The sequence below is a fragment of the Ruditapes philippinarum genome, unplaced genomic scaffold (genome assembly GCF_026571515.1).
Source record: "Ruditapes philippinarum isolate M1 unplaced genomic scaffold, ASM2657151v2 ctg154_1_1_1_1, whole genome shotgun sequence".
In the NCBI taxonomy this organism is placed as follows: Eukaryota; Metazoa; Mollusca; class Bivalvia; order Venerida; family Veneridae; genus Ruditapes; species Ruditapes philippinarum.
Window position 1 is genome coordinate 229,287 of NW_026861602.1, and position 23,420 is coordinate 252,706.

At 31.6% G+C, this 23,420-nt stretch overlaps 1 protein-coding gene across 4 annotated transcripts in view; it reads left to right on the plus strand.

Moving 5' to 3' along the window:
- Positions 1 to 23,420, plus strand: part of LOC132716284 (ras-specific guanine nucleotide-releasing factor 1-like) — a 114,511-nt gene that overhangs the window by 48,084 nt on the left and 43,007 nt on the right. For 2 of the 4 annotated variants that reach the window (XM_060699520.1, XM_060699522.1), the window contains exons 4-9: positions 5,557 to 5,663; positions 7,952 to 8,099; positions 8,264 to 8,341; positions 13,040 to 13,093; positions 19,799 to 19,914; positions 20,794 to 20,931. In XM_060699520.1, coding sequence (XP_060555503.1) covers positions 5,557 to 5,663; positions 7,952 to 8,099; positions 8,264 to 8,341; positions 13,040 to 13,093; positions 19,799 to 19,914; positions 20,794 to 20,931 — 641 coding nt within the window. The remainder of the gene's footprint in view (positions 1 to 5,556; positions 5,664 to 7,951; positions 8,100 to 8,263; positions 8,342 to 13,039; positions 13,094 to 19,798; positions 19,915 to 20,793; positions 20,932 to 23,420) is intronic. The other 2 variants (XM_060699521.1, XM_060699523.1) reach the window with 1 other exon arrangement.

Genomic DNA, 23,420 nt, shown 5'->3' on the forward strand with positions numbered 1-23,420 from the left:
TCTTCTCATTTCTCTTCTTTTCTCTTCTCTTCTCTTCTCCTCTTCTGTTCTGTTCTCTTCTCACTTCTCTTATTTTCTCTTCTCTTCTCACTTCTCTTCTCTCTACTTTACTCTTCTCATCTCTTCACTTCTTTTCTCTTCTGATATCTTCTCTTTTAACATTCTCTTGTTTTTCTTTTCTCTTCTCTTCTTTCAACTAATCACTTAAATCTTTATTACACATTAAATTCAAACAAATATTTTATCTACTTTGTTGCCGACTGCACTCTCTAAGCAGATGTAATGTAATCTTTACCTTTTTAAAATGATTTGCAGTGATATTTCTTTCACTCCACATCTTACTTTATTTCTATTATTTCACTATACGGTTTCTTTCACCGATTGTTTAAATTTACAAATATAGAATCATATCATATGGAACACCGCCAGAAACATTGAATTATAAAATGTTAGGAAACTGTCCAGCTAGCTTATAAAATGCTTCTTATTCTACTGTCTAAAAAAAATGCTAATTTCATTAGCAAAAATTGACATTTTTTAAATACCTGTAAAAGAGTTGGTGTGAGTTAAAACAGTGTCATATACTATAATGTAACATTAAAAAATCAATTACCACTCGTGTTCAAAGTTTATAATTATATTCAATTACATTAGGACATATTTTGTTAAGCACAGCGATGCTGAAATGATTAACATTAACTTAAGTATCACGTTATTTTTTCTATTTAGCTATTTCTACATTATATATTCCACTCATTTTAAGTGTTGTTACTCTTATTTACACTATTTTCTTGCACACTAACACAAATTCAGTTTAAATTTGCAAAAAGGTTTAGCTGCTTGAATTAGCTTATTAACCCTTATTCTGCTAAGAAAGTTCACAACTGCCTTTGTGACTTGGTACCAAACCATGGTACCAGCGTGTCTTGTCTGGTACCGAGCTGTTTGACGGTAACCCTTTATTTTCTATTCAATTTCAAATTTAAAATAAAAAAATACGCAGACGGCATTTAACCAGCCGACATTTTTCCCAGTATGCAAATGGTTACATTTATGACAATGATCTTATTCTTTTTGAGTTATTCTTTTATCACATCTTCAGTATTATTGGCCTTTATGTATTATCCGTGCGACCAGTGAAGATCACCCGTGCCGTCGGATCATGGTTTGCCATGTTCGCTATTCAGTCATTACTAATTTGAAATTTATGAACGTTTTTCCTGGATTGTAAGATGGACAAGTCCATTTAAAGAATACAGAAGGTTGATCGATCATTCCAAGAGCTGTCACAAGAACCGTTTATATATGAATGTCACGAATAAGATATGTGACACGTGTCTGACCGTAAACTTGTCACTTATTAGCGGAATAGTCTGGTTTGTATGTCTAAACTTAGTAGATAAATATGTGTCACCCGAATGAGACGCTTCCACGGCAGTCGATTGCTTTACAATTAGCTCGTTTTATAATAGACCAGGCTAATGAAAACGTTACGTTTTTGTTTACAGACTTATTTGAAATTAGATTATTTTTTTTTATATGCGAAATAATGAAAACGCCACGTGCATAATTATGTGTTTTTATTAGTGTCTTCTTTTTCTGTGTTAGCATATAACATAAACGTTTAGGTGCGTTACATATTTTATTCAAGACACATACGATTCAACATATAAATTTTCTGTGCAAATAAAAGCGCAAAAAATGATGGATGACCGTTAATCTTCCATAAATTTACTTACATGGATTTTCTTTTTATTCATTTATGAAGTACATGTTTCCCTGGAAAAAGAAACAAGATTGATCACGTGTACTTTAATCTGTTATAAAGAGGGAAGACCTCGATTGTTATATTCAAAGACAGTGTGTACATGATATGAGCCGCGTCACGACAAAACCAACACAATGCGTTTGCGACCAGCATGGATCCAGACCAGCCTGCGCATCCGCGCAGTCTGATCAGGATCCATGCTGTTCGCTTACAAACCCTATTACAAGTAGAGAAACTGATAGCGAACAGCATGGATCCTGATCAGACTGCGCGGATGCGCAGGCTGGTCTGGATCCATGCTGGTCGCAAACGCACTATGTTGGTTTTGTCGCGACGCGGCTGATATGATTTAGATAAGATCTAAAACTGTTTGTTGTTCTTCTAATTTACAAAATCTGATCTTATATAAAATGCATACAATATAAATTAGAAAGTGTTTCTTTTATAATAGAAATTTTAATGGGTCATGCAATGACAAACTCGTCACCGTTTGAATTTATCATACGGCGAGAAATTTATCATACGGCAATGAATTTATTATATGGCAAGGAATTTATTATATGGCGAGGGGGTTGGGTCGTCCTCAGAGCTCTACAAAGGCGCATTTTCAGACAAACGATAATAATATGTATACTTTAACTATTCAAAGTAATCCCGTTTAACAGAAACGCATTATTGTAGTCTTTAAATAAATTATGCAATTTCATTTTAGCAGGTTCTTATCAGTTGTTGTATTGCTCAATTTCCCGAGAAGCAGATCTTGTATTCAGTTGTATCGATTGTCCGTAGCTGTTACTGTATGAGGTGGACCTTCAGTTAAACCACTGAATAATACAAACATTTAATTATAAAATATTCATATAAACAACAGAATAATACTAAAAAACATGAAAGTAAAAAATTCAGATAAACCACTGAATCAGAAAAATACAACAACAAAATATTTATATAAACCACTGAATCATACGAAAATACAACAATAAAATATTCATATAATCCACTGAATCATCTGCTTGTAGGGAGGATATCGATATCTCTCATTGATAGGATAATCTAACAGAAATTTATATAAATTGCTTAATACCTCTAATATTTTTTCGAGACTGACTTTTAAGTAGAATATAGTTGTTTAGTTATAAAGCAAATTCAACTTAACTCAAATTAGCATTTCTATTTCACAGTAATACAGTTGATAGTGTGACCATATATAGTATAATACAGTACATGTCCAAGAAGGACGATGATTCTTAGATTAACAAACATACTTTATATAGAAATCAATTACTTAAGAATTTCTATTATAAATGCCCGTATACAATTTAAAAATCAAAAGATATCCAAGAAATGTGTTATGTTTGATACATTAAATTTTGGCTTGAAGTAAGCTTGAAGTAAGCTTGAAGTAAGCTTGGTTAAGGAGTACATGTTTAAAATTGTTACTTTGTTGTATATGTCAGACGTTACTAGACTTAGCAATGAATACCATTGCATTGACTAATCAAAACAAATTGATAAGCCATTGGGTGTTAAACTACACTGAATAATGAATATGGTCTAAAGTTCCTTGTATGATCTAAGCTTGTAGAAATAGCCAGAAACGTGTTCAAAGTTTACTTTATGAAAGTATTGTTGACAAGGTAAATGGGCGAAAATATTTTATTAAATGGTGTCTATTTTCTAAAGTAACATTCTAATTCAAGGCATGTCGGCTGGAGAAGATCTACACATGATATTTTTGTTTGGTCTAAACATATTTTTTATCAACTAAGTTAAATATAAATTGAATGAAATGATCACGTTGGTTTTTATGCCGTTTTTGTTCGTTTTAAAAGCGCGAGTCTATACAAAACATCCTATGTAGTATTTTTATAATGTCAGTACATATTCTTACAAATTTAAACAACACAGATTGAGGGGAAATAATTGAATAACAAGCGGAAGTAGCATAACTTCAAATTATGTAGAAGCAATCATAAACGACATTTAAATTTAACAGATTATTGCCAACTCTTGATTTTGAAGCGTGATTTTGTATTTTCAACACAGTTGAGGATTGAGCTTACTCAGAAACCTGGGCTGGAGGTTATAAAAAATATTCTCGTATATACTTAAACTCAGATCTTAGCTAGCTGTTTGATTGGTCAGAGCTCAGGTTGTATATTGACCAATGAAAATTCTGAGATTCGAGACAGAACTCAGAAAAAAGGTTTTATAACATCGAGGTATGTTCTCTAATAGTGTCTATAGTTGGTAAGACTAATGTTTCATCAGCAAATTATCTAATTGCAAGCATATTTGGGAAAATAAAGTTTCATCAGTATTTTAACTAATTGTGAACATGTTTGGGAAAACTAATGACTCGTTAACATATTATCTTATTGCGAGAATATTTGGGTAAATAATGTTACATCAACATATTATAATATTATAATTGTGAACATGTTTGGGAAAACTAATGACTCGTTAACATATTATCTTATTGCGAGCATATTTGGGAAAATAATGTTTCATCAACATTTTAACTAATTGTGAACATGTTTGGGAAAACTAATGACTCGTTAACATATTATCTTATTGCGAGAATATTTGGGTAAATAATGTTACATCAACATATTAACTAATTGTGAACATGTTTGGGAAAACTAATGGCTCGTTAACATATTATCTTATTGCGAGCATATTTGGGAAAATAATGTTTCATCAACATTTTAACTAATTGTGAAAATGTTTAGCAAAATTAATGGTTCTTTAACAAATTATGTTATTGCTAATATGTTATTGTGAACGTATTTAACAACAGTGACAATCTGATTACAATCAGCTCCTAAATAACGCTACGCATTAACGTAAGAAATAAGTATAGATCTAATATTTGGTCAGAAAATCATTTAATCCTGAATATGTTTATGCCTTAGTATGTGTATGAAATTAATAGCTGTAAGTTCTCTAATTGGAAACCACTGGTTCATTAGTAAAAAGGTACCTTATTTTGAAAACATTTTTTCAATCAATTTTTCCGCATTATGTCTCTTCATTTCAATACATTATTTGTGAACTAATGTTTTTTTGTCATTGTTTATGCGCATTTTGATAGAATTGTATTGAACATTATTACATATGATTCCTGATTCACATATATCTTCTAACACTGTACAGAATATTGAAGACAAAATTATCACTGTACAAAGCATGGTTTACGTATTTGTGCCGCGTCACGACAAAACCATCATAGTGCGTTTGCGACCAGCATGGATCCAGACCAGCCTGCGCATCCGCGCAGTCTGGTCAGGATCCATGCTGTTCGCTATCAGTTTCTCTACTTGCTATAGGGTTTGTAAGCGAACAGCATGGATCCTGATCAGACTGCGCGGACGCGCAGGCTGGTCTGGATCCATGCTGGTCGCAAACGCACTATGTTGGTTTTGTCATGACACGGCTCATTTATTTTTTATTTTTCTCAGTCGAAGATTGAATTGTGCAATGAATGAAGGAAAACAACAGCTTTTAAAACTACTGAAACATTATGAAATACAAACTCAAATTCAGTTTTAAATTTTCGTACATATTTAAATACTAGTAATTGTTTCAAAATCTGTACTTATAAGAATCGTACTTGTTTTGAAACTTATATTATGAGTTAATTAGTTGTCCCATGCCGACGGCTTTAAACTTCAGACCAAGACATAATGTCCATTTGGTTACTAAGTAAACAAGGCAATGCTTGTTTTGTATATTAATTTGTAATTTCTTTGGCATAAGATAAGCCTAAGTTATATTTCTATTTGCAGTACATATTCAACATAACATACAAAGCGGAAGGACAGAGGAATTATGAATTGCGAACAGACACGGAATCGGAATGTAACGCCTGGATCGACGCAATACGAAGAGCAAGGTAAGAATCACAAAATTTGTTTAGTGCAGTCAGAACATTGCCATGTCCAGTTCGTCAGAAAAAAAGGGAAATATAGGTTTCAGTAAAACTGCTAGTACATTGTGCGAGCATAGCTCCGCTGAACACTTAGTGACGAATTGCGAGGCAGTTTTTTATTCCCCGCCGAAAGGCGGCGGGGGATATAGAAATAGTCTCCGTCCGTCCGTCCTTCCGTCCGTCCGTCCATCCTTCCGTCCGAGATTTTTGTCCGGAGCATATCTCAAAAAGTATTTGAAGTATCAACTTGAAACTTCATAAGTGGATAGATCTCATTGAGGAGGAGTGCAGCGCACAAGAATGATAACTCTACTACCCTTGATAATTTTTGAGTTATTGCCCTTTGTTATTTTTCAAACTTAAGTTTTGTCCAGAGCATAACTACAAAGCCTTTGAGATATCAACATGAAACTTCATAGGTGGATATATCTCACTCATGAGATGGCAGTTCACAAGAGTGATAACTCTACCCATCATAATTTTTGAGTTATTGCCCTTTGTTATTTTTCATACTTAATGTTTCACCTGAGTGGTGCATAACTCAAAAAGTCTTTGAGATGTTAACATGAAACTTGATAGGTGGATTTATCTTATTGAGGAGGAAAGCTGTGCGCAAGAATGATAACTCTACCCTTTATAATTTTTGGGTTATTGCCTTTTGTTATTTTTCATACTTTTAGTCCGGAGCTTATCTCAAAAAGTGTTAGAGGTATCAACTTGAAACTTCAAAGGTGGATAGATCTCATTGAGAAGGAGTGCAGCACACAACAATGATAAACTACCCTGCATTATTTTTCAGTTATTGCCCTTTGTTATTTTCAGCCATCAGTATTCACCTAGGTTTCAAATCTGTAATCACTTCAGCCATCAGTTTTCATTACCAAAAGACCTCTTAAAATTGAATTATTCTGCTCTACTACATATACATTCTTTCAATGAGCAAACACATTCGGCGGGGGATGGCCATGTGAACATGGCTCTTGTTTATTTTTATTTTAATATTGAAAACATGCAGCAGATCTACTTCTGTATAAAGGGTGTCTCTGAAAGAGACTCAAATGGAGCATCATCTATAAGCATCGGACAATTGTTTGACAATTTCAAAGCTAAACTAATTCAAATTTGATCATTTTAAAACTATATTATGCAGCCTGGTAACCAGTAGAGGTAGTTAATATACGTGTTGTTATATTGTTTATTTAGATAGATCGCATACAAATATGGCTTACGTATGCGGGAGGCGTATCTATCATCGATAATCTTTTGTATAGTTATTCCAACGTCCCTCATAGTTATATTACATACGCAGTGACGTCCCTTTTTCACAAGTACGCCATTTGCTTGATTGTTTTTACAGCGCCTCCAAGACAAGCTAGCCTTAGAAAAAAATAGCTAGCCTACAGTTTGAACACCACTGAATATAAAACTCTTTGATGAATTGTGATAAGATCTAATATTGATCGTTTCATAGCAGTAAATCTACAGTATGATGTGAAAGTTTGATTTTTTTTTTAGTTTTAAACTGTTAAAGTTGATATGAAAATTAGAGTCTACTGAACATATTTTTTATCAAGTGTTAAATGCAATTTGATCATTTTAATTGTAGATCTCAATGAAATGGAATGTTTGATCATTTTCCAGCAACAGTACAGTATTTAGTTGAAAAATTAAATGTATTCATTTTACAGCTACAATTTACAGTAAATAATATATGTTTACAGTAAAATATTGAATGTGTTCATGTAACAGCCAATACAATAGCAAATGTGTTAATTTTACAACTACAGTATAATATGAAAGTTTAATAATTTTACAGCTACATATCTTAATTTAACAGCTACAGTATAATATGAAATTTGTTTATTTTACAGCTGTTTTTATAATATAAGATTTGTTTATTTAACAGCTACAGTGTTATGTTTGAATTTTCACAGCATCATGTAACGGCTACTAGATATAATTTTAAAATTTCATGGTTAACAGCTACAATATAGTTTTAAAAATTCAGTATTTTACAGCTGAAATATTATCTGAAGTCTTACCATTTTAATGAACAGTTTAATTTGAAACTTTTTATTTTTTTACAGTTACAGTAAGGTTCTCAGCTACATAATAACTTGAAAATTTCATTATTTAACAGCTACAATATTATTTTAAAAATCCAGCATTTTACAGCTACATTGTATAACATTTTTTTGAAGTCTTAACATTTTAAAGCAACAGTTTAATCTGAAATGTGTTCATTTTTACAGTTACAGTAAAGTTCTCGAGCAGAAGGAAGAACTTGAACAGAAACATCTTCATGTTATACAGATTCTGGAGAGTGAAAGGCAAGCAAAATGGCACTATGTTCAACAAACAGAAGAGCTTGCTACTGAAGTTAAAAAACTCAAAGCTGAGGTAGACATTTCAGTCTTTACTGTTGTTTTCTGACATTTTATCTATAATTAATTTATGTAGTATGTTCACATGTTTATAATGTTAATTAACTATTTTGTGTACATTTTAAGTCTTTTAACAGTATTTTAGTCTTATAACATATGAGAATGATTGTATCTTTTCAGCTTCAGAAGTTCAAAAAAGACCGAGTGTCCAATCATACCGTAGAAGATGAAACTGACGAAATTAAAAAAATCAAAAAGGTACTTTACATTTCATTTCTTTGCATTCAATTTTTCTTCCTTATATATTTTTAAATAATCACTGATAATCAGAACAATTTACCTCCCTTTTTTGCTTAAATCTGATAAAAAAATCTTTTTCTTGCAGCTCATGGTAGACGTTTTAAGCGTGTTTTATATATTTTTAGTAATTTTGTGGAAGTCCGTTGCTTCTTATTATCCTTGTTGAAATTGAACAGCAAGTTTTATAATAATTTTATTTTTTCTGTATTTTGTATCGTTTTGACAGGGCTTCTATGTTTGCTTGTGGATAATAATTGTGTTGTTTTTGATTGTGAATATATTAACAAACTAACATAACAATTTTCTTCTCTAAAGTCAGGTGTCTACTTTTTGTGTGATCACTTCTTATAGAATAGAAATAAGTTTTCATATTTTTATATTGAATCTTTGGGAGAAGGGAAAAAGTAAAGACTCTGAATTAAATATATTCTGTAGTTGTTTGTTCAGTTGACCATGACTTTGAAATATGAGCGTGACATAGAGAACGATATACTGTATAGGGCTGACTTTTAACTATAGTTATAATATCGGGGGCCTTCACAATTTGAGGAACTTTCCCCTTCACAATTCTAAAATGCCAGCTTTTCCACTTTAAGAAATGCCACTTTCACAATCAAAAATTTCTTTGATTGCTGAATCAAAACAGTATTACAAAAGTTATTTAAACATTTTAAGTAAGTCACAATTTTAAGGAAAGTTATGCAAAAACTTTGTAATTTCAAAGAAAAAAAAATGTGCTGGTTTCACACAAATCAGAAAGGCTAAATTGGCCACTTCATTAATTTAGGGAAAGAAGGCCATGATTATGGACACTAATTATAACAAATGAAGTATAAACAATTCTTTTCCCCTCAGTATTTTGTGAACATACCGTGACCAGTATCCTTAAAAGTTGTAATCTTTGTGGTGTTTTGCTTTTTGAAAAAATATAAGATAATAGTGTTGCAACATTGATATGTATTTTAATCTATATTATCACATACCCGTTCAGCTTTTGTGACTCCGTAAAAATGGTATTGCACAGTTGTGTATATATTTTTTCTTGACATCATTTGCATTATACAAACATTGCGATATAGCATTCTTAATGATATTGTTACACTATAAATGTGTTTAAGAAAACGTGCTTCTTTCTCACTATAAACAGGTCTTATTTTTTATATATGAGGGGCGTCCTTGTCCGAGTTGACTTCGAACTACACATGTGTTTGCCCTTCATTGCTGTGGGTTCAAATCCCTACAGGGACTTTGGATTCTTTAACGTGAGGAAGCTATCCAGATAGTTTACAGAATGTTAGTGGTTCTACTCAAGTACACAAGGAGGCTGATCTTTGATATATATTGTTTATTGGCTGAAAAGTATTTACAAATCTAGCTCTTAAATTCTCTGTTAATGATTATGATACACAGTTTATGTGTTTATATCTATGTTCAATGTGTTTTAGTGAATTGATAAATGTATTTGTGTAACTTACACCTTTTTGTGACCTTTATTGTTATGCCCCCACAATGTGGGAGCATATAGCGTTGCACTTGTCCGTCCGTCAATCCGTATGTCCGTCCGTCCGTCCGTCCCGAAATCTTGTGAACGCAACTCCTCTTAAACCGGATGGCAGATTTTGCTTAAACTTACAGGGATGAACAACCTTAATGTGTAGATGGTAGTAAAGGAAGGAATTTTTGCTGCGACCAAATTTAACAGAATTATGGCCCTTTGTTGATTTTTTCACTAGATACTATGTAGAAATTTTGTGAACGCAACTCCTCTTAAACCGGATGGCAGATTTTGCTTAAACTTACAGGGATGAACAACCTTAATGTGTAGATGGTAGTAAAGGAAGGAATTTTTGCTGCGACAAAATTTAACAGAATTATGGCCCTTTGTTGATTTTTTCACTATATACTATGTAGAAATTTTGTGAACGCAACTCCTCTTAAACCTGATGGCAGATTTTGCTTCAACTTACAGGGATGAACAACCTTAAGGTGTAGATGGTAGTAAAGGAAAGAATTTTTGCTGCGACCAAATTTTACAGAATTATGGCCCTTTGTTGATTTTTTTACTATATACTATGTAGAAATTTTGTGAATGCAACTCCTCTTAAACCGGATGGCAGATCTTGCTTAAACTTACAGGGATGAACAACCTTAATGTGTAGAGGGTAGTAAAGGAAGGAATTTTTGCTGCGACCAAATTTAACAGAATTATGGCCCTTTGTTGATTTTTTCACTATATACTATGTAGAAATTTTGTGAACGCAACTCCTCTTAAACCGGATGGCAGATCAGACTTTGCTTAAACTTACAGGGATGAACAACCTTAATGTGTAGATGGTAGTACAGGAAGGAATTTTTGCTGCAACCAAATTTAACAGAATTATGGCCCTTTGTTGATTTTTTCATTATATACTATGTAGAAATTTTGTGAACGCAACTCCTCTTAAACCGGATGGCAGATTTGCTTAAACTTCCAGGGATTAACAACCTTAATGTGTAGATGGTAGTTAAAGAAGGAATTTTTGCTGCGACCAAATTTAACAGAATTATGGCCCTTTGTTGATTTTTAGTTTTCAACTTGTGGCACATGTAGTCCAAAAAATATTTGACCTAGAGTCATAAGATTGACAGAACAGTGGCGTGTGGGGGCATCCGTGTCCTATGGACACATTTCTAGTTTAGTGTAAGGATTGGATTTGTATAGACAATGGAACAATTTTATTCATAAATACAAGTATATTTTGAAATAAAGGATTGAAGTTATGGGTAGTGGGGGCAGGGTGCAACATTAGTTGTGGAAGGAAAAAAAAAATAGGGTCAAAGTTAAGAGGTGTGGACATATAGATTTTATTTTAATGTTTTGGCATACTCTGGTTCTAATTTTATGATAGATATATAGGTTAAAGAGAGTTGCAATTAGAGAAAGCTGTAAAGCTTGGAGGGATTGCTGTTAGAGATGGGTGTTGAAATTGAAGAGGTGGTTGTTGAAATTGAAGAGATGGATGTTGAAATTGAAGAGATGGATGTTGAAATTGAAGAGATGGTTCTTGTGATTGAAGAAGTTGCTGTTAGAGACAGCTGTTAAGCTTGGAGGAGTTGCTGTTAGAGATAGGTGTTGAAATTTAAGAGATTTGTTTTAGAGACGGCTGTTGAGATAGAACAGATTGCTGATAGCAGCATGGGTTGCAAAGAGTTGTAGTTGAAGAAAACTGTTTTGAGAGTGAAGAAAGTTACTGTTAGAGGGAGCTGTTGAGATTGTACAAAGATGCTGCATGACATAGCTGTTGAGATTGAAACTATTGCTGTCAGAGATTGCAGAGGTTGCTGTCAAGATTGCAGAGAGTTGAAATCAGAGAAAGCAATTGAGATTAAAGAGAGCTGTTGTTGCAGATAGCTGTTGAGATTTAGAAGATTGCTGATAGAGATAGTGGTTTGGGTTAAGAAGGGTTTCTGCTAGAGATAGCTGTTGAGATTGCATAGCAAGTTTTATGAAATTCAATGCTTACAATAGAAGCAACAATCATGATGTGTGTTGCAATACAGAATACATAGTACATGTATATAGAGAGTGATACATATTATGATATTATATACATATTATGATATTATTGATTGATAAATACTGAAGCATTTGATCGTAAAGATAATGTTATTATATACCTCTTGCATGCCGGTGCAAACTGATTTTACACATGCAACCAGTGCAGTTATTATTGATTATGAAGGAAGCACTGGGGTGATGAAATATGCAAAGAATCAGATTTGTAATGTTATTATTGATTATGAAGGAAGCACTGGGGCAATGAAATAAGCAAAGAATCTTATTTATAATGTTATGTTTGGTTATGAAGGAAGCACTGCACTGTGTTAATGAAATTGTAAAGTTTATATTGATTATGAGCATCGGGTCATATTTGTAATTTATATATTGATTAATGAAGGAAGCACTGCACTGTGTTAGTGAAATTGTTATGTTATTATTGATTATGAAGGAAGCATCGGGTCATATTTGCAATTTATATATTGATTAATGAAGGAAGCACTGCACTGTGTTAGTGAAATTGTTATGTTATTATTGATTATGAAGGAAGCATCGGGTCATATTTGTTATTTTTATATTGATTTAATGAAGGAAGCACTGCACTGTGTTAGTGAAATTGTTATGTTATTATTGATTATGAAGGAAGCATTGGGTCATATTTTGTAATTTATATATTAAAAATGAAGGAAGCACTGCACTGTGTTAGTGAAATTGTAAATTTTTTATTGATTATGAAGGAAGCATCGGGTCATATTTGTAATTTATATATTGATTGATGAAGGAAGCACTGCACTGTGTTAGTGAAATTGTTATGTTATTATTGATTATGAAGGAAGCATCGGGTCATATTTGTTATTTTTATATTGATTTAATGAAGGAAGCACTGCACTGTGTTAGTGAAATTGTTATGTTATTATTGATTATGAAGGAAGCATCGGGTCATATTTGTTATTTTTATATTGATTTAATGAAGGAAGCACTGCACTGTGTTAGTGAAATTGTTATGTTATTATTGATTATGAAGGAAGCATCGGGTCATATTTGTAATTTATATATTAATTATGAAGGAAGCACTGCACTGTGTTAGTGAAATTGTTATGTTATTATTGATTATGAAGGAAGCACCGTGTTATCTTCAGGAGGTGGACAATGAACAGCAGGTCATTTTAAAAGTAAGCTTGGTGTGCACTCTCACCAAATACACTCCCATACTGTATACCCACTTGTACCCAACTTTGTACCGTTGCCAACTTGTATGCAATTTTTAATTAATGTTTGAAGGATTTCTTTCATCCTTAACCAAAAAAAGTTTTGTCAAGATTCGCAAAAATTTAAAATCATAACATTTATTTAAAAAAAAAAACAAACAAAAAAACCAAAATATAATAAATATGATAGTAAAATTTAATGTCCTTTTCAATCAGCAACATTATATTTTAAAGATTTTATCCTTACAAAAAATCATGCATATTCCAATTCTGACAATTCTTGGTTTTATTTAGTGTCTCACTGTACATGCATAAAACATGCATTGTTTTACTATCCAATGAAATAGCCCGTTACATGAAACAGCCTTCAAACAGAAATTGCAAGTAAAGCTGGCATTGGTATACAAGTTGGCTCGGGTATAATGCAAAGCGGAATCTTTAAACCCCACCCCTTTTGTTGTCTCTAGCTCGAGAAAGGTCACTGACTTCAAACAGCGTAAATCTGTCATTGTTTCGATCTTTTTTCTCAACTCTTTATTTCAGAATTCTTAATTTTTTTTATTTCTATAGGAATTATTTCTGTGTACTATGTAGCATTTTGAGCAAAACTTATCAGAAAATTCTTTTTTTTTCTTTATCTAAGTATTCCCATTTGATATACATTTGTATCATATTAATGTCGTTTATGATTTATGACACGCCACAACCTGGTCAATAGTTAACCAGTTTATTAAGTTTACATTATAAACTAATAGTTGGTTACCTTGTTAATGAAAGTTGCATGATTATTTAAGACTTGGTCAGTTGTTATCCAGGTTAAGTTGACATTATAATACCTGGTCAATACTGATCAAGTTTATTTAAGTTTACATTTATATATTGACAATGCATGATCTTTAGTTACCCATGATTATAAGATATATATAGTTAGTAGTAACCCAGTTTATTAAGTAAACTTGAATGAATAATATGTAGTCAGTAGTTACCCAGTTTATTAAGTTGGCATAATTATTCAATATATAACCAGTAGTTACCCAGTTTATTAAGTTGGCATAATTATTCAATATATGACCAGTAGTTACCCAGTTTATTAAGTTTACATAATTATTCAATATATGACCAGTAGTTACCCAGTTTATTAAGTTTACATAAATAATCAATATATGGCTAGTAGTTACCCAGTTTATTAAGTTGGCACAATTGTTTGTTATATATTCAATTTGTACCCAGTTAATGAAGTTGACATTTAATAGAATGAATAATATGTAGTCAGTAGTCATTCACTTCATCAACTTGTATGGACATAATTATAGGATATTTATTTATAGTAGTTACTCAGTTTTTTTAAGTTGACATAATCATAAAATATACGGTCATTTATTTTCACCCAGTTTATTAAGTTGACCTATTTTTACAATATATACATGTATAGTCAATATTTCCTCAGTTTGTTAGTTTCAGATGATATATCGTCTGTAGTAACCCAGTTTATTGACTTGACATAATAACAGTATATATGGTATTCTAGTTAACCAGTTTATTGATATGACATTAAAATACAATATAGAGTCAGTAGTTACCCAGCTTATTAAGTATACATAATAACAGGATATATGGTTTCTTGTTAACCAGTTTATTGATATGACATTAAAATACAATTTAGAATCAGTAGTTATACAGTTTATTAAGTACACATAATGACAGGATATACATATGATCAGTAGTTAACCAGTTTATTAACTTAGCATGAATATACAATATATGGTCAATTATATGTTCCCCAGTTTGAAGGATGGTTTAAAATAGTTTCAAGTAAGAATACTTTATGCTGGATCAATGTTACTCTTGTGTTTTTTATGGAGATGACATATACTGTATTTGTATTGGCTCCTGTTCGGCAAGAGTAGATATGGAGGTTCCCATTGTGTAATTTGACTTGAAAATTTTATACTTGTGTAAAGGCTTGGTTTTAGTTTCTTAGATTTCTTGCTGTGTTGTGAGTAACATAGGTTTCTCCTTTGAATGCTTAGCGTTATTTGCTGCTTTACTTTATATATATGATTGCACATCATAAGATACTGCAGAACTTGGCCCATCTAATCCCAGGGTTCAAAATTGTTCACTTACAATTCGGTAAATATATCAAAAGTTAGTGTATCACATACATGACTCTATTGGGAACAGTAGTGCACTATCAAGCTATAACTTAACAATAAAAAGTTTATATTCCCCAGGGATTAGATGGGAAAAACTCACATTTGCCTGATTGCGGATAACATCTATAGCCATATTGCTGCTTTACTGCATATATAGGATTTCACATGAATTGCCATATAATATACAATTTAACTAAACAAGAGGTTGTTGTAAAATGAGTGCTGACTTGCTTATAGTTATACCATTTTCTTGGACTGGTTAAATAAAATTTTATGTGGCAACTCATGTGCTTCTTTTTATCACATGACTTAAACAATTTAAAATATAGTAAATAACTAGTTTGGATGTTTTATGTGTGCTTTTGTACGCCTTTTTACTTATGAAATGTTTTGGCAAAATAATGTCATTATATAACATGTGTGTAATATGTAAAAAAATATGTAACGGTTATATAACATTTAAAACATAGTAAGCTGTGTCATGTGATAAAAGTCAATATAATTTGCTGGTTATAATCCATATATTTTTTTGCTTGTTTTAATTCACATGAAATTTTATTTTTACATTCCATATACGATTTGCTGAATATAATTTCATGTATTATTTGCTAGTCATATAGTTTCCTGGTTATAATCCATATATAATTTACTGGTCAAATTCCAAATATAATTTACAGGTTAAAACCATGTGCTGATCAAAATCCAAATATAATTTACAGGTTAAAACCATGTGCTGATCAAATTCCATATATAATTTGCTGGTCAAAATCCATATATAATTTGCTGGTTAAAACCCATGCATAATTTATATATAATTGACTGGTCAAGATCCATATAAAACCCATACATAATTTATATATAATTTACTGGTCAAAATCCATATATACTATGCTGGTTAAAATCCATAATTATGCAATTTACTTATTAAAATCTATATACATCTATGTACTGGTCAAAATCAATATATGCTGGTTAAATTCCATATATAATTTACTGGTTAAAATCCATATATAATTTACTGATCAAAATCCATATATAATTAACTGGTCAAAATCCATATTAATTTGCTAGTTAAAAACCATATATAATTTGCTGGTTAAAATCCATATATAAATTACTGGTTAAAATCTATAACTATATAATTTGCTGGTTAAATTCCATATATAATTTACTGGTTGTAATCCATATATAATTTACTGGTTTAATCAAAACAAAGTTTGTTTGTTCTTCTAGTTACAAGCTAAAAAGTCATTTTCTAAAAACAATTTAGAAAATGTTGCTTTTTATAGTTTTTGTTTTACTTTTATAAAGATATTTTCAGTTGTAATTGAGAATACTATGTTAAAAAGATCCACAATTTTGGTATCAATTTTAATTTATTACATTTATTATTTTATGTTTAAAGTCATTGATTTTTTGCTTGCTCATTGAAGTTCAGTCTGTGTATACATTAAGTCACTAGTTTTTGAGCACATACAAGTTGATATAAGGTGTGAGAATTTTGGTATTCATTTTTTTTATCAGCATTTTGCTTTTTTGCTTATTTTGCCTTCAAGTGTTTGGCAAGAATTTTTAAGTTCTAGCATTTTGAGTTTGTTCAAAGAACATCATAAACTATTGTTACTTGATGTGGGGTGACTGTTTTAGTTGGAAAGTTATTTTACTTGGTTATAGATTTTTCATTGCGCATTGTTTTAATTTTGTGTTATTTAGTTACTAATTTGCTTAAATTTTTTTCAGAATGTTTGTATTTCCAGGATAATGCATTATGTCCTGCAAGGTTTTCTTGCTTATTGTTTCATTGCAATTTATTTAAATCTTTGCCTAAGCAAACTACCCCCTTTGCATGTTTTGATATACTGGCTGAAAAACGAAATTGTCTAAAAGTTCATCAGCAAGTGTTAGGAATTATAAACAAACATGATTAACAGAAAAACTTTGTTTCAAAGTTGACTGTAGTGTATATTTGAAAAAAAAATGCCCCCAAAACTGATAATTTTTGCTCAAAAAGTGTGACATCCATCTTTCTTTGAATCTATCCCTTTTTCATTTGTTCATCACAATATCTATATATATCCCAACACTTTACAGGCTACGTGCAGGTATTATCTATATTGTTGATACATGATATGCATGATAAATGATTTAGTTACAAACAGTTTGCTAGGTGTACAATATATATAATTATACTCTACGTCTATTATCATATGTATATATATATATTTATAATAATATATATATGCAGTGTTCAATATCTTTATATATATATACACGTGTATATATACAAAATAACTTGAGTTAACAACTTGCCAAGTTTTATTTTAACTTTTGTTTGATTTATTCTTCTGACTTGAGTTATGTATAATGTTTTTTTTTTAGTTTTTAGACACAAGTAGCCGAATGCTGAATGCATAACTTATTGCAATTGAACTATTAAGGCTGGTGAATTCATCTAGACAAAGCTATTAAACTTATAAAGCTTTTGTTTTGCTTTATACGTTTATATTATAAAGTGTTTTAAAGCAATTCAATTTAAAGCACAAAGTAATGTGGAGAAGGGGAGCGGTGGCCTAGTGGTTAAGGTGTCTGCCTCTCAACCCAGAGATCATGGGTTCGAGCCCTACTCGGGTCACGACCATGCCTCTTCACATGACACCAGTACTGGTTGGTTCCAGGAAGCGGACTAGAAAGTGATTAATATAAGTTGCAAAAACTTGTTTCGGAATCGAGCTAAAATAAATATGTTTAAACCAAAGCACAAAGAAATTGTGTTTAACTGTAAGCAGCCGCGTAGCTCCTACTGAGGGTCCTGGCTGCATGTATTTTTCACTCTAGGACATTTGGCTACCCACATGGGGCCATGATAGTACACCTCTTTGTCAGTTGGTCTCTGAACCCATTGCCAGGGAGTATGTCACAGTTACGGACTATTTAATAAATGAGAAGACAATGTGTAAGCCTCCATGAAGCTGGCTTGGTAGGGCTCCAGAACAGTTTTCTGAGGGTCCTGGGTCCGAGTCCCAGTCAGGCTAAAAAAATTTATAAACCTGTGACACAAAAGTTGTCATAAAATGATTGGGCAGGTAATTGTGACATAGATATCAGACAAATAATGAATAAATAAAATTGTCTGATTTTAAGATGTACTTTTATTTAAAAAGGCAAATGTATATATATTTTTTTTCTTTTGGCCGTCTGCCATTTGCCTTTTATATTAATAGGAAAGCTTTGTTTGAAAACATGCCAATGTTACAGATGTCATTTTTTTAATTTATTTATTTTTTATTTCAAGTTTTCAAGTTTCTTTTCATATAGCAAGATATATCTTGTTTTATTTTGCTGTTTCTTTTCCTGTTTCTAGAGCAGTGTATTACAAGAAAAAAATGAATTTTAAATATTGTTTTACAGACGTCTGACAGATATAGGGTGTTTGAGATTTTAGGTTTAGAAAGCATTTAGTAAATATATTTGGTTTGGAGTGTTTAGTTAAAAAGTAATTATGTTGTAAATCTATATATATATCTATCATATAGAACATATATGGGGCATTCTCTTAGGGACAAAATCCTAGATATATACATACCTATGTGGGGGCATTATATTGGATTTTGATTTGACATAATAGCTCAATATATATTAATATTTAATGATTTAATATACAAAAAATGTTTGCTTAGATTAAAACTTAAATACTTGAACCTTTCTATTTCATTTGTGTTAAAAGTAAAATTTTTACTTTTCCTCTATGTATCTAGAGTAACAAGGGAGATAACTCTTCAACATTTACATTCTATTCTCTTCAGATTAGTTTCCCTTGCTGCACACTAAAAAAGAATTTATAATTCTTAGTATTTTAATTCACTATATTTAACAAGTTGATCATAACTTAAAAAGCAAACAATGCGAAATGAAAATAAAATGGTAATGATACTAACAATTCTTTATTTTCTGATTTATCGAATATTGTAATATACATGTGTAACATAACATTTCTGAAATGTAGCTTTCAATGAGGAATTCTATCATTTATAACTTTCGAAAATTTAAAGAATTTCAGCACCTTTGTCTTAATTCAATAAATTTTATGTGACAGTAAATGTGCAGGATCTAAATAATTATTTTGTGTGAAATAATCACAAAAAACAAGTACAAATTCTTTGAAAATTGATATTTTACAAAATAATAAATTATCTTTTTTTCTTAAGTATTTTCAATACTTCTATAACAGAATGATAAAATAGAAAACATTTTCTATTGAAATTCATAGATTTTCTCCACATTTGAATGAATTTGATTGAGTTTTCTTTGAGTGTTCTAAAGAATCGAAAGTAAAGTAGACTTAATCAAGTTCTTAAACCAAATCTAGGAAGTACATTTAATTTTGTCGACTATAATGAAAAACTGATGAAAATTTTTTAAAGGTTAAATATCATTTTATCATTAAATTTTTATATCAAAACTTTACTATGTCTTGGTCGAGGATGGTTTTTCTATGGAGGATTTTGCGTTGCAGGTTCAAAGTTTTTTTCGAGGCTGGTTGTGTCGGAGAAGATGGAAGCAGATCGTGGAGCTGTATATTCGTTCCCCACATGCAGAAAGTATGAGGAAACGTAATAGCATTGTATTCAGGTAATTTATGAACATCCCAATATTTAACACCTTTCCCACCTCCTAAAGGTCATAAATGAACTTGTCCAGTTCCAATTCGGAACTGCCCATTATCAGTTTAAGGGAGAATTAAGGTTAATCAGCCAATAGTATAGAACCTGCATGGTCAGACTGCAGAGATAGGCTAGCCTGACTTAATACTGGTGTCTAAGGCTTAATTCTTTCGGTCCAAAAAAGTAAAAGTCATGGGTTTGATTTAATCTCCATCAATATTATGTAAAAAAAAAGAACTTTGAAACTAGAGGCTATCTGATCTGTATGAGGGGGTGTAGAAAGGTCTCCAAACTATGATACAAGCATATTTGGAGAATGTATATTATACATTGTTTACCATAGTGAGAAATATAAGTTAAAATCAGTATATAAAGATTCTGCAGATATTCTTCACAAAAAGTTAAGTGCATGTATATTACAAAATATTGATAATTCACTATAACTACTTTCAAAACCCTTCCATCAACAAAACAGAATGGGAACAATTTGCTTTTGTTGTGTCTCCAGAATCATCTTTACCCTACACAGCAATTTTATTCTGTAAACTAGAGCCTTCATTATAACTTGAGTATACCTCTGGCTTCATTTTGATATATAAGAATGTGACTTCTTAATGACCTTGACCTGTAACTGACCTTCAAGGTCAAGTTTTCAGAATTTAGAAAGTTTCACTTGTAACTGATTTTGGACATTAGAGTATTTCCAGGGCTTAGGGTGAAAGGTTATAACTTCTTCTTTATGTGATATGAGTTATAACTTTTTTGCACCAAGTCCTCAGTTTGTGTTTTACAAAGATATTTTGTAAATTTCGAATAAAAAAATTAAATGAAAAATTGACTATTTCAGTATGGTAGAGTGCGAGGAAGAGTACAACCAGCAGTTGTCTACCCTGGTTACATGTTTTTTACGACCACTCAGAATGGCAGCAAGCTCTAAGAAACCTCCTATTACACATGAAGATGTTAACTCAATATTTCTAAACAGGTAAATATACATTATCTTTCAGTCTTTTATATTTGTTGGTGGTCACACCATAGACTGATCTAGCTTTATGAAGTTTTCATTATATCTGGCAAGTAACTTGAAGGGGAACAGGGGTACATACCCCATACACTAATTCACTACAAGATGCTTTAAGTATATGATAGGCAAAAATATTGTAATTTGCTTAAAGGATATGTTTAAATAAAAACCTTTGAATTTGTGATGCATTGCTAGTTAAATGGAAGAGATATGTGTTAATACAACATAACTGTGATATGTTGCAAGTTAAATGGAGGGTATATGGGTTGATACAACACAAATGTGATATTTTACAAGTTAAATGGAGGATATATGGGGTGATAAAACACAAATGTGATGCATTACAAGTTAAATGGAGGGTTTATGGGTTGATACAACACAAATGTGATGCATTACAAGTTAAATGGAGGGTTTATGGGTTGATACATCACAAATGATATGCATTACAAGTTAAATGGAGGGTATATGGGTTGATACATCACAAATGTTATGCATTACAAGTTAAATGGAGAGTATATGGGCTGATACATCACAAATGTGATACATAACAAGTTAAATGGAGGATATATGGGTTGATACAACACAAATGTGATGCATTACAAGTTAAAAGGAGAATATATGGGTTGATACAACACAAGTGTGATGCATTACAAGTTAAATGGAGAGTATATGGGTTGATACATCACGAATGTGATGCATTACAAGTTAAATGGAGGATATTGGTTGATACATCACGAATGTGATAGATTACAAGTTAAATGGAGGAAATATGGGTTGATACAAGTTGCATAAATGATATATGGGTATTATTTAGCTGGCTGTGATACAATAAAAGTTACATGAATGAAATTTATTCCTGATTGTAATAAATTACATAATTCTTGAATATATTGGACAATCTATTTGATGGATATATGAGAATACACCCAAACTAAAATAATTATGAGATAGAAAATTTTACTGTGATACATTGCATTTATTGGATATATGGGAGAAAAATTCCTTAACTGTGATACATTACAAGCTAATGAGTATTAATAGGATAAAAAATGCCTGATACAATACAAGCAAGCTACTAAATGGATATAAAAGAGAATATACCATAATTGAAATACATTACAAGCTGTTTGATGGATATGTGGGAGAAAAAAATGCTGTGATATATAACAAATTTGCTTGATGGATATATGGAAGATAATACCCTAACTGTTATACATGTGAGGTTGTTAGGTTGTTTGATGGATATATGGGAGATAAAAAAACTGTAACTGTGATACATTACAAGTTGTTTGATGGATATATGAGAAAACACCCTTTTTAAAATATATTACAAGTTTCCTGATAGTTATGTAGGCAAAGAACCTTAACTGTGATACATCACAAGCTGTTTGATTGATATATGGGATAAAAATACTGTGATACATTACATTTTATGGATATATGGGAGAAAAATCCCTCACCACTGTCACTGTGATACATTACAATCTAATGATGGATTAATGGGAGAATAAAATCCCCAACTGATACATTACAAGTTGCCAAATGGATATATAAGAGAATACACATTAAATGGGATTCATTACATGCTGTTTGGTGGATATATGGGGGAAAAAAATGCTGTGATAACAACTGCTTTATGAATATTTGGGAACTGTGTTATACATGTAAGGTTATTTGATGGATATATGGGAGAAAAATACTCTCACTGTGATACATTACAAGTTGCTTGATTGATATATGGGATAAAAAATACTGTGATACATTACATTTAATGAATGTATGGGAGAAACAAAACCCAACTGATAAGTTGCCTAATAGATATATAAGAGAATACACCCTAACTGTGATACATTGCAAGTTGCCCGATGGATATATGGGAGAATACACCCTTACTGCGATACATTGCAATTTGCCTAATGGATATATGGGAGAGTACACCCTTACTGCGATACATTGCAATTTGCCTAATGGATATATGGGAGAGTACACCCTTACTGTGATACATTGCAAGTTGCCCGATGGATATATGGGAGAATACACTCTTACTGCGATACATTGCAATTTGCCTAATGGATATATGGGAGAGTACACCCTTACTGCGATACATTGCAATTTGCCTAATGGATATATGGGAGAGTACACCCTTACTGTGATACATTGCAAGTTGCCCGATGGATATATGGGAGAATACACCCTTACTGCGATACATTGCAATTTGCCTAATGGATATATGGGAGAGTACACCCTTACTGCGATACATTGCAATTTGCCTAATGGATATATGGGAGAGTACACCCTTACTGCGATACATTGCAAGTTGCCCGATGGATATATGGGAGAATACACCCTTACTGCGATACATTGCAATTTGCCTAATGGATATATGGGAGAGTACACCCTAACTGTGATATATTGCAATTTGCCTAATGGATATATGGGAGAGTACACCC